Source organism: Ptychodera flava, chromosome 12, assembly GCF_041260155.1.
Source record: "Ptychodera flava strain L36383 chromosome 12, AS_Pfla_20210202, whole genome shotgun sequence".
Taxonomy (NCBI): Eukaryota; Metazoa; Hemichordata; class Enteropneusta; family Ptychoderidae; genus Ptychodera; species Ptychodera flava.
In genome coordinates, this window is record NC_091939.1 from 40,179,695 (window position 1) to 40,192,669 (window position 12,975).

At 38.0% G+C, this 12,975-nt stretch overlaps 1 protein-coding gene across 3 annotated transcripts; it reads right to left on the reverse strand.

Moving 5' to 3' along the window:
* Nucleotides 1–3,516: 3,516 nt before the first annotated feature.
* LOC139145863 (uncharacterized) lies at nt 3,517–12,968 on the reverse strand. 3 transcript variants are annotated; one of them, XM_070717282.1, is made up of 7 exons: nt 12,846–12,968; nt 9,395–10,909; nt 8,217–8,976; nt 7,635–7,834; nt 6,434–7,414; nt 5,608–5,859; nt 3,517–4,941 (listed from the first exon to the last, which is right to left on the reverse strand). In XM_070717282.1, exons 2-7 carry the CDS (start codon nt 10,881–10,883, stop codon nt 4,706–4,708), a joined length of 3,918 nt encoding a protein of 1,305 aa, XP_070573383.1. In that variant the 5' UTR covers nt 10,884–10,909; nt 12,846–12,968; the 3' UTR covers nt 3,517–4,705. The 3 variants fall into 3 exon arrangements, with proteins under 3 accessions (XP_070573383.1, XP_070573381.1, XP_070573382.1); XM_070717280.1 differs by lacking the exon at nt 12,846–12,968 and adding an exon at nt 12,497–12,799; XM_070717281.1 differs by lacking the exon at nt 12,846–12,968 and adding an exon at nt 12,482–12,799.
* Nucleotides 12,969–12,975: the final 7 nt, after the last annotated feature.

Consider the following 12,975-nt stretch of genomic DNA (forward strand, 5'->3'; position numbering starts at 1 on the left):
TATATCTATTACTATTGTTCCAAATATTTCTGATACAAGTATCACCAAGGCCCTTCATCGACATTTCCTTTTTTATAACATTTTAATGTAAGTGCTCTTTTTTGTCTTAAACTTTATTTATTGTTGTGGCTAGAGTTAATTTTGGTCCAAGACATGGTAAAATTTCAAATTGAAAGAAATATGTAAGCATTATTGATGTTATTGCATTATGTCAGGGACAGCAGAGCTGTGTCAGCTGATCAGTTACCATTATGTCTACGTTAATGCCATCAGGTGTGTGCCAGCACAGTGGCATTTATACCAGCAGGCCTGTTCCAGTACCATTAGTACTACCGGTATGTCAACACACTTAGGTGTCTCTTAACATCATCAATCCCATCAGGTTGGTACCATTACATCACCAGACTGACATCTGTATCTGTATCACGCCTGAGATGGCAACATGGAGCACGTACTGATACCAACTGGCCCATGGTGGCCACCATCAGGTACACTGGTGCCAGCTGGCCCATGGTGGCCACCATCAGGTCTACACAGGTGCCAAAAGACCTGTGCTCAGAGCTGATAGTTTAGTGTAAGATATTACCAACATATCTGTAGAAATAGTCTGATATAAAGCTGTGTGGTTGTAGTGTACCAGTGCATGGCCACTGATTGGATACTGGAAATGTGAGATGGGTTCAAGTTCATACTTGACTTACACCGTGTCTGTTGAACATGTACTTATGTAACTCAGAGACTGGAACATCAGAAATGCAATTACTGTCTCATGCAACTTATCAATTTAATATTAATTGAACCATATCACCTTTGTAAATTTGGATAATTCGGAAATTTTGATCATCTGTGAAAAGTTTGGTTAGTATTATGCTAGCACACCTTATGACTTCTGACAATAATATATGTATATGGATCTTGTCCGACAAGGCTTCAAAGATGACAAAATATTTGCATAGTAGATTTAGAGTTATCCTTCCCCTACCGATGTCATCTACTTAATTTTATTCTTTCTCAATTAACAGCATTTTCAAAACAGTGGATATTCACTTTGACTATGCAAGGTTGAAGGAAATGACGTTGTGTGTTATCAGCTGTAGATTGACACCAGATCAGGCAGTTATATGCAAATGAGTTGTCATGTTTGAAGCTGATTGGTCAGTTCACATGTTATATTGTAAACTTAGGAAGCTAATCATCATATGAACAACTCAGAATGATCTTTTGAAAACCCTCATGTTTGGGATCAATTCTTCACAATGTGTTTTTTTAATCAGTGAGAATGTTCGATGTATTGAGTAAATATAAAATGGAAACCAAAAGACAAGTCTGAGTATTTATTTCATTAACAATGTGTTTTGATCATTTTCCAGCCATTTCTTGTGATGAAGGAAAGTTGAACATGAGAGTTTGAATGGTGTCTTTTCCTTACAGACTTGCAATGCAGAAAAATTTCAGTTAACCAAAATCTATCACCATACCATGATAAAATTAACTTCATAAGCATCTCACAAACCATCTGTCTTAGATTTCATTTTGAAAGAATGAAGATTGAGAGCTTTCTGTATGTATGACAAAGGATAGTAAAACATCTATGATATAAAAAAGTGATTGCTAAGGAAAACCTGGTAATTGACTTGAAATAGTTCAAGCAAGGAATGAAATCCCAAAGACTTCATTCAGCAGAATTTCCATGTCATATGCATTCCATAAGGAAAGGATTCTGCAAAGGTACTTGCCAATGAACAGACATTTCCACACACATTTTGTATGTTATATGGCATTACTTATCAGCCACTCTTTGAACAGTGAAGATACTTACAACCCTTTTCAGAATTAGAGCGCGAAGCCACTGCAGTGAACTGCAATAAAACTGCTCACACTAATTAGTTTCAGCTGTAGCCCGCTGGCAAAGTCCACAACATTGTATGTCCCATGCAGACAGTTTGTCTGGGGAAGTTGAAATAAAAAAGATTTGTACATGGACCAGTGCATGGTAATGTTACATTGTATCTTAATCTTGAACACAGGGTGCCAATCGTATTCTCTCATTTACAACTCGAGCCTCAGATAGAGCTAGTTTTGCCTTTGTACAAGCAGACTTTTTGGTCTTTATCAAGTAGCCTTGTTCAACACCAAAGTGGCCACGGCTACAGCTGAAACTAATTAGTGTAAGCAGTTTTATTGCAGTTCACTGCAGTAGCTTCGCGCTCTAATTCTGAAAAGGGTTGTAGTAAGCTGTTGATATCTTTTCTAATACTGATACACTCATTCAGTAAGTTTAGCCTGGAATTGGAACTCTTTGGTGATAATTCTACTGGGTTTAGACATTATTCTCAAGGTCTGAAAACTGCTACAGTGACAATGCAAAAAAGAAGGGATTAGAAGACTGGGCTGATGCACCGAACATTAACTGTGAGGGCGCTATATTAAGTTCTGCTGCACTGGCATCAGATGTACTTTGAGCATTTCTTCTACATCAGCTACCTTCAAACTTTATTTCTTTCAAAATGTACACAAAGCAAAAAACGGTTAAGCAATACTTTGCCCAGGAAACAAAGTCTTTTGTCATTGTTTAAGGTATACTGCACAGAACAGTGTTTATACATCATTTCTGGAATATGGTACACACATCACAAAATGAGTATTAAAACACACCATCACAACAGAAGCTCTTCCTACAAAAAGTAGATGTCAGAGTCAATATCATGTACAGCTACCTAAACACAACATTACAGTTTTCTATAGGAAGTACTTCTGATGACAAACAATGGGCTTGACATGAAATTTATACCGACAAAGGGCTAATGATATTTGTGTCAGGATCAATCATGTACGTATGATTTGAAGTAAATACTGGCACAAACTCTATCTGGTGGCTAGAGGAAAATATGCACATATCAGCTTTGCCCATCCATGCTCAGGGTACATCTTTTTCAAATCTTATATCAATTGTGACCTTGAAATCAAATGTTCCATAAAATTCTCTGTATGAATGATAATCTTGTGAGCATCCTGTTTGTTATTTGTAAAATACTTGCACAGATTAAATCCACAGAGTCTGTACAACGTCCCGGTACAATATCATTATAAATAGTATTTTATACAGTACTGAATTTTGAAGGAAACTTCACTTTCCTACAGAAAACATGTTGATCATTATGTTGTTAAATCTTACAACAGAGCAAAACTGCACATAACAGAATTACAGATAAGTGTTTTCTAAGTCAATCAGATGAAGTTGGCAAGATCGCTAGTTTTTGAATTACAAAGGTACAATACTGATACGCAATTTGCTTGTATACATATAAGCATTCGCCTACATGAACTCTTATCTAAAAAATTTTTCTGACAACACATTAAATTAACATTGTCTTGCCCTCTCAAGTGACAGTCTTACCAAAGATCATAAAATGTCAATTTTACTATGTATAATTAATTTGACTGAGTTTTACTCAATTTTTGTTTTTCAATTGAGTTCCTGTTAGCATCTGTAAATCATTTCTCTTTCAAACATAAAGTCTTGTTGACAAGAATAAAATAATGATTACTGTATTGCCAAATTTCATATATTCATACCATATTTGATTGTTAGTCATTTTATCTATACCTGTATAATATTCCAATTCACTGTACTTACAGTAAATGTTGATTCTCAAAATGTTACACGTAAAACTGACCAAACCACTGTCTAGTACCGTAGTACCTGACATGTGACTTCAAGAAAAACTCTTCAGTGTTTTGCAACACTGTGATTACATAGCTATACTCAATAGTAGTTGCTACAACAACCTAACAATCCAACACACTTGTAGGAAACTGATTCAGATATTTCTCCTAATGCTCTCTGAACCAGCTATTTTGATCATAATGCAGTGCAAGGGACTACACAGATTTATCTACAGTTCAGTTGTCAGGGTTTCATTCTACTAGCCACTGGTAACAGCTGATATTCAAACAACTGTCATCCTTTCTACTTGCTTCTAGTTTAACTGCTATAACCCAAAATGATTAAATAACCTGTAAGACTTTTACAGCCAACTGGTCACACGATGAAGATAATTGTCAACACAGAGCCAACATTGCCCCTTTCCACAGATTATGGTCATTCAGACTAATCCATTACCATATCCACAGATTATGGTCATTCAGACTCATCCATTACTGTGTAACCATATCCATAGATTATGGTCATTCAAACTCATCCATTACTGTGTAACCATATCCATAGATTATGTCATTCAAACTGATCCATCGCCGTATCAACAGATTATGGTCATTCAGACTCATCCATTACTGTGTAACCATATCCATAGATTATGGTCATTCAGACTCATCCATTACTGTGTAACCATATCCATAGATTATGGTCATTCAAACTGATCCATCACCGTATCAACAGATTATGGTCATTCAGACTCATCCATTACTGTGTAACCATATCCATAGATTATGGTCATTCAAACTGATCCATCACCGTATCCACAGATTATGGTCATTCAGACTCATCCATTACTGTGTAACCATATCCATAGATTATGGTCATTCAGACTCATCCATTACTGTGTAACCATATCCATAGATTATGGTCATTCAAACTGATCCATCACCGTATCAACAGATTATGGTCATTCAGACTCATCCATTACTGTGTAACCATATCCATAGATTATGGTCATTCAAACTGATCCATCACCGTATCAACAGATTATGGTAATTCAGACTCATCCATCACCGTATCAAAAAGAACCTGAAGATTCAGTTTCTTAGCAGCTGCTTTGATCTCATTCAAACCAACTTTCTGGAAAGAAGCTGGTAGTTTTCCAGTGTACAGTAGATTGACAAAAACATTAAGGTACGGCTCTGCCAACTCATAAACTTCAATTTGACTTTCAACTTTCAATGGTGTCATTACTTCTTCAGCTGTGTCCTCATCTTCAGAAGCTGAAAGAATACAAATGGATTAAAAATACTGGGTTTATAAACTGTACAGAATGAAGCTATTAAACTGGAAGTAAAAATGTATTTGAAAAGTACCAATACCTTTGGATAATTAATCCATCACAGAAATAACATAATTTTCTAAAATTATCTATGAGAATCCCACGTCCTCTATTAAGTTTACTTTGCAAACATTTTGCAGCAATACTGGTAAAAATACAATGAATGTCTGTCCTGCACCATTTATACATTTGACCATAGACCATTGTATTTTCTGGTCTATGATTTGACACAATGATTCAATACTTTCTTCCTGCATTAGCATTGACCTCAGCTACCCAACATTGTGTTTCTTTTAGCTTCAACAACTTAATTTTTTTTTGAAATCAATTTATCTTAAAACAAGCCGCTCTTATTTCAACAAACATGCCGTCTAAGAGAGTGCCTTCTGTGTACTACAGACATGGAGAGATATGACTCTAGCAATCTAAGTGGCACTGAATATAAACAAGGAGCAGATTTGATTTGTTTTGAATCTACAAAACTTGATTCACACCTCAAAACAAATATAAAGTAATCTGTTTTCTTCGAATTCATAGACTATCTATCTCTTGATACATAATGTTGCCAACAGACAAGCAAACATTCAAATTTGATGTATTTTGTTACCCTTTTGGAATTGATCCAAGCTTTGCACATTGCTTAGGAGAGTCAACAGTATATTGTGAACGGGTATGCTTGTTGATGCAGTTGCCATGGTGACATCACACAGAAGACCATCAGAATGGAGTCCATGCAGACCTTCCAAAAGTTGCATTGCATGATGGGTATTGACTAATCTTCTGTCTGTATCAACCCCATGATCAGCTTCACACATGTTCTCTGAATTTTCCTGCAGGTCTGTCTCTGATCTATCTGAAACTGGAATTTATATGGAGTATATTCGTTCATTGTCAATGATGATTTTGAGCTTTGCAAATGCATGATACTTTGTTTTTGAACTTTGCAAGGCATATGGCATGAGTGTGAATTGACTTTGTTTGCATAATGCTTTGAAGGGCATATATAGCGTAGTACTGAACACCGAGAGGGAGAGTTATACTGTAAATGCGTGCTGGCATCATTAACAATGTTTTGAATATGAATTGTTACAAGGAATATCTTATGACTGCGATATGATCATAAATATTTGATCATCATTGACTCCATTTGGACTTTGGTGACAATTGTAACAAATGTGTGTAATGATCATGTTTAAATGACCATCATTATTGACCATATTTTGAAAATGATCATGACATGATTGACTACGTTTGGACTATCATTATACAAGCAGGGGTTGTACAGTCTATCATCTGAAAATATTGTCTCTACTAATGTTTAGAAAGCTTCAATTCAGAATGATGCTAAACTATTGGGGATCTAGTACAACATCAGTGAGTCAGAGATACTCAAGATGTTTGTGTGTGCCACAGAATATCAAAACAATTCTGACCTGACAACATCTGCATTTCTTCTCTCTTCTTCTTCAACATGTAACTTGGCAACCGTACTGTGACTAAAGACTGATATCCATCTTGTGGCATTTCAGGCCCTTCTTCCCAAACGTCCCTTTCACTGTCATAACATTTCACTTGTCTTCTGACGATGAATGTTTCTTCAGTGAGCACACCATGGATGCAGTAGATTTTCCCATCTTTGGAAACACTCCTGTAACCTGCTATGACTGCTGTAGGGTCATCTCCTTCTTCTGTTGGAATGACCTTGCATTTTGTCCAGCGGTCAGTCTTTGGGTCGTAACATTTCAGTTCATAGGAGCACATGCTTTCATATGTCTCAAGTGGCAATTGCTGGCCACCAACCACGTAAATCTTGTCATTCATGGCCACCATGCTATGCCAAGATACAGGACATACTGGTGACATAGCACATGCCTCAGTCCAAAGGTCAGCTTTGCGGTCATAGCTGAGAAGGGCATTAGAGTACATGAGATCTTGATGAAAATAGCATCCACCACTGACATAGAGTTTTCCTCTGAATGTAGTTCCAGCCATTGCGAATAGTGATGATGGCAAGGAAGACACATATGACCAAGAATTAGTTTGTGGGTTGTAACATTCCACAGAGTTAATACCAGCCATGAATCTACTGTTCCTACCACCAACCGCATACAATCGTCTGTCCAAGGCTGCAAAGAAGAAATCAGTCCTTGGATCTTGCATGGAAGCCATGATGTGCCAACAGTCAAGTCTGACATCATAACGATAGACCGTTGACGTGGTAAACTGACATCCACTAGGGTCCATGTCTGAGTCATTATGGTTCTCTCCACCGGCAATGTAAACAAAGTTGTCAAGCACAGTCACTCCATATGCCAATCTCTCAATGGGCATCTCGCAGAGATTGTGCCATTTACCAGTAACTCTGTCAAAATAACTCATGTACTGTATATTGGTATCTTTCCCCTGCATTCCTCCTGAGAAATAAAGAGAAGCAAAATTATACTTCCAGTGTTATCAGACTGGTAAAACTTAGACCTGAAAATGCACAGCAGTGCTACATGAAATATTAACGCAGCTATGTGGCAGGCTGAGTGTGGCAGGTTATCAGTGACAAGGAAAACTTTTCATTTGTATACATATTCTTGAATGTCATTACTTTTGTGATTAACTCAAAAATACCTAATTTTCTGTTACCTGTTGTAAGAAGGACCTCTTCTGTATGTAACTTATCTTGACACTCTGACTGCAATGCATGTTGGTAATAAGGCACGGCATGGTACCGGATAGCTGATAGTAGTAGTTTCTGAGCATGCTCAGTGTCCTTCATCATAAAGTCAGATGACTGGACATGTTGTAATAGCTCTTCACAGCTGAGCAAACTGAAAGGTACACAACTGTAGGAAGAAAAAATGGCCATGAAAAGTGAATAATGTGGTAACCTAGTGTGACAAGTATTTGATTCCCTGAGCCGTCAAAACACAGCATTACTCGGGGATATTGTTTGAAATTGATTCATCTTGAGGTTACAACTGTATGCCACTTACAATATTAAAAGGAGGCTGTCATCAAAACTACAACCACACAACTTTCTTGTTTACAAACAATGTATTTTCACGCATGATATCTAGATGTATAACATCAACATAGCTGCACTTTTATGGCCAGAGCTTCCAAATTTTTCCACCAGACAACTGCAGCAACTTAAGATACATGTAAATTATACTCTATACAAAACAAGTAATCTTGATCTTATTGATGCTTTCATTTGATACATACTTGAGAAGTCTTCTTACATCTTCTGTTTTGACATCTTGGTTGTGTTCAACCCAATCCCTGACAGTTTGGAACACATCCAATGCTTTGTAACTCATCAAAAACTTGCTCTGCAAGAAAAGGAGCAACTGTTCAACAGTCAGTGAATGCACTCTTGAACATTTCTCACTTTCTGTTGCCATGTGAAAGAAGAGGTCGATGACCTTTTCATAACTGGTGAACCTTTCAAGTAAGCCGTAGGTGGTTGTCATAGTGACCAGTTCTAGAAAGTTATCTTCATGGAGTTCATCTTTCAGGAATTCGATACAGAAGTCAAGCAGGGCTGTCGCTTGGAGGTAGCTTGCTGCAGTAAGAATGCTCCCAAAGTTATTATGATTCAAAGTCATTTCAGCTGAGTATATGAACTGCAGCACAGCTTTCAGTCCCTCTACATCAATGCCTTGCAGCTCTACTTCCTGTTTCTTGTTTGTGCTTTCCAACATTCCTCCTGTGAACATGGCTCTGAAGTAGTCACTGAATGCTGCAAGAACTGCTCGGTGTGCAGGAAGCCTTTCTTTGCCAACTACAATCACAACATCACTGTCAACACTTGATTTGAACAGTTTCCTCAAACTGACCATGATGTTTTCATAAAACTTTTTCATTGCAGGGTTCTCCTCAGTAAGTTGGCCAGAGGGTGGTGGTTGATGACAGATGGAGGCGGACACTGGTGGCCATTGTACTATGGAATCCAATCTCTGATGTGTATCTGATGTATTGATTCCTGACATAGGTAAAGAAGAACAACACTATAACGTCAACTCAAACATCCAATGGCAACCACAGAAGCTAGATCATATGGTCTGTTGTACATGTGTGACTAGCTTGAAAATGATCAATCTTAGCGAAAAGATAAATGTTGAACGAATATATGTACAGCACTATATCATTGTGAATAATCACAATCTTCTAAGCATATTAATTACTACATCACACAGTCTTGCATTTGTGTTTTTAACTAAGGCACATCAAGTATGAGCTGGTACACTACTGCCAATTTTTTCATTTTTTTAGTTTCTTTCAGAGCATTGATATACCAACTTTCCTGAACAGTTTTTCACACACACACAAAACCAGACACACACGAAGACACACACAGACACACACATATATACAACTTGCTGGGAATACATTTACTGTACCTGTGTGAAAGACTGACTGGGGCACTTTCAGGAAACATCCACTTGGAGTTAGAAGACTGTCTATTTGGACTAAATCTTCCCACATATTTTGTGATGGGCTGTAACATCTCACATTTGAATTGCTTGTAAAGATAGGCTCACCATGTCCTTCTGGTGTTGTCATCTTTAATCCACCAAATACATAGATTTTATCATTATTGACAGCAGTACCATTCAAGGTTATTTTAGTTGGTATATCTGTTACTGGTGACATCCAGGTATCTGTGTCAGGCTTGTAACATTCAACTTTTGTGATGAAATTTCGATCACTGTCAGAACCCCCGATAACATAAATTGAATCTCCAAAAGTACACATGGCATGTCCTGATCTTTCCCCATGTGGCATTGGTGTCAAAGCTTCCCATGTCTTGGTTCCAGGATTGTAGCAGCTCATGTCAGAAATTCCCAGTACTTGTTGCCTTAGGAAGAAGACTGGAATTCTATTCCTGCCGGCTTCTTCAGCTCCTCCAGATATGAAAAGTTTGTTTCCATAAACTGCACTGGCATGTAGCATTAGAGGTGTATTTGCTGGTGTAACATAGCTCCATTGATTTGTCTTAGGGTTGTAACATTCAACAGTATTTGACAGAATATCGGAGGGTGTTTGTTGTTGCCAATGCCAAGCTCTAGGACTCCTTCCACCAACAGCATACAACCTCCCATCAATAGCATCTAATGTGAAGAGACACCTTTTCTCAAGCAAAGGTGAAGCAAACAGCCATTTGCCGGTCATGACATCATAACGATGTACTTCCCTGACAATTTGAGGCTGATCCACTGTTTGGTAGTTACAACCTCCTGCTATGTACAGGAAGTTATTAAGAACAGTTATACCATGGCCAAAGGATGGCTCTGGGATGTCAGTCAGTTTGGTGAATCTTTTTGTAGTGGTATTGAAACAGCTGACATCACTTTGAAAGCTACGATCTGTCAAAACCATGCCACCAACAATCACAAACCTTTCTTGTAGATGGGACTGCACTTGCCTGTGTGCATGTGCAAGTGGCTGGTTGTGTTTGGAAGCATGGTATACCATCACATCCAACATCAACTTGATAGAATTTCCATCAGTACACAGATCCATCAACGCTTGGAAGCCCTTGACTACAACATCGGCTGGTACACAGGTGAAGTCAATCAGTTCTAACAAGCTAGACACTTGACTCATCTCATCTGACTGGGAATGGACTTTAATCCACTCAATTACAGTCACAAAACAGTGACTCATCTGGTAATGGAAGAAAGTCTCATCACTTCTGACACGACTTAAAAATTCTTTCATCTCTTGCAAACTGCTCTTCTCAACATCAGTCACTAGCCACGGATATGGAGCAGAGCTGGCAGTATCAGGTTGATCTGGGTCAAGTTCAAGGTCACTTGCCATCTTAGCATCTTCTTCATCAGTTGATGAATCACCTCTTCCATTTGATGAATCCATTTCATCTGACATGATGTTACGCTGTCATACGACTTGACCTGAGAGAAAAGAAATAACATAGATAGTTATATGATACATTCTCTCAGAATTTTATATATACATACAACCGCGGCAAAGCAAGTGCATAGGTAACTGATTGTAATACAACACTAATAGTAATTAATATGTAGTCTAACTTCGCCTTGTTTATCGTCAGCTTTGTCTCTGTCAGTAAGAAATCTCAGCAGGGTGGCGTTAAATGGTACTGTCTTCAGGAAGTCCATGCCAAGTTGATTTCTTATATTTACGTTCAGCAAGGAGACTTCTCATATCTAAACCAAGCACCCCGTGGTTTATTAGCTCTTTATCAGTAAAATAAAGATGCCGCTTCTATACTTTAAGGTTTTCCAGTACTTGTTGCTATTGTAGTTTCTGTTTGTATTACAATCAGTTATCTATGCACTTGCTTTGCCGCGGTTGTATAATAGATAGATGATAACACAAATTGCCTCAAGTACAAAAGTACAAAGTAATAATATGTGTCACTTAACAAACCAAACCATAAACCAAACATGCACTTTTTTGTTTATTGATAAAACTTATGTTTTCTCATTTCTGGTTTATCAACTTAACAAGGAAATGTCAAAACTATAACCGAGTTTTATCTGCTACCGAGAGGTGTATCTCTATACCTCTGTGACTCTTGTCTGCTACCAAACTTGTCTGCTACCAAAGGATGTCTCTGTGACTCTGGTCTGCTACCATAGGATGTATCCCTATATCTCTGTGACTCTAATCTGCTACCAAAGGGTGTATCTCTGACTCAACAAACTCACAGTTGTTATACAGTGACCCTATTAATTCTGATGAAAAATCTTTATTTCTCAGTAACATTTCTCACCCTTTCATTAGATGTCAGAAAGACCGCGCCAGTTAATGAAATCAATCAACTTTGTTCTCATTTCAGTATATTAAGAATGGGAGAAGAGATGTTATATTGCGAATGGAAGATTTCAATTTTTTAGTTTGAGTGTATGTTTATGTGAAGAAAACTTACTTTGTGATTGCCATTCCTACTTCATTGTGTGCGAACAAGAATACGCAAAGGTATGAAATGTTAACACTGTGACTAAGTATGAAACTGGAACTTGCACACAGTATACTGTCAATGTTCACATTGTATCACCACTTTCATTTTCTTTTGATATTTATTATCTGATGTATGTATACCAGTCTGTATTATATCACAGTCCCTCTATCCTCTATAGAGGGACTGTGATTATATGGTCTGTTTTATGGCACGCACAAATATTGTTCTCCCACTATGCTACCTGGTATGTTATACGCCCACTACACATAATCCACAGGTATTCGACTCAATGCTAGCAAACCGTAAGTTTTCTTACAATACTGGTTGTCTCAGTGACGTTTTGCATTGCTTGCATTGAGTCGAATGCCTGTGTGTACACATATCTGCAGCTATACCTGCAGTATATCGGGAGTATATCATGTACATGATATCGGATCACAGTCCCTCTGATCACAGTGGATACTGGATAGAGGGACTGTGATCGCATATATACCCCGAGACGATTGGCATCACAAGAAATCTGAATCAAACGATCGTATACCTTAGCCCAACTTACGCAAACAGATGACGATGAGCTGTGTGAGAGCGACAAAACAAGTGACAGAATTGTTCTGATATAGGAAAATTCATCGGATGGACTGTGCTGTGTATGCGTAGAAAGGTATTTCCTGGATGCCGTTGAGAAAGTGCGCCTTGGTCATGCGTGAAGTTATCAAATACGGGACTGTTTGGCCAACGTTGGGTCACTCACGGAGCAGATTTTGCGGCGGTTACATTGTTTTGATTCAGAATAAATATTACATATAAAACGGTTCAACGTTAAGTATGTCCACTGAAACCTGCTACATGCTGATGGGCCAGGTAACATAACAATATTGTCACATTAAAGTGAAGCATTCACTCACCATCCCATAACACAAAAGTCTCTCCCTCCCAGAAAAGTAGAATATCCCCAGGTCATGTGAGTTGCAGTCAAAGGTTATGGAAATCAACATGGCGACCATCATTGGGTAGTAGACGAATTTTGCTTCCTCC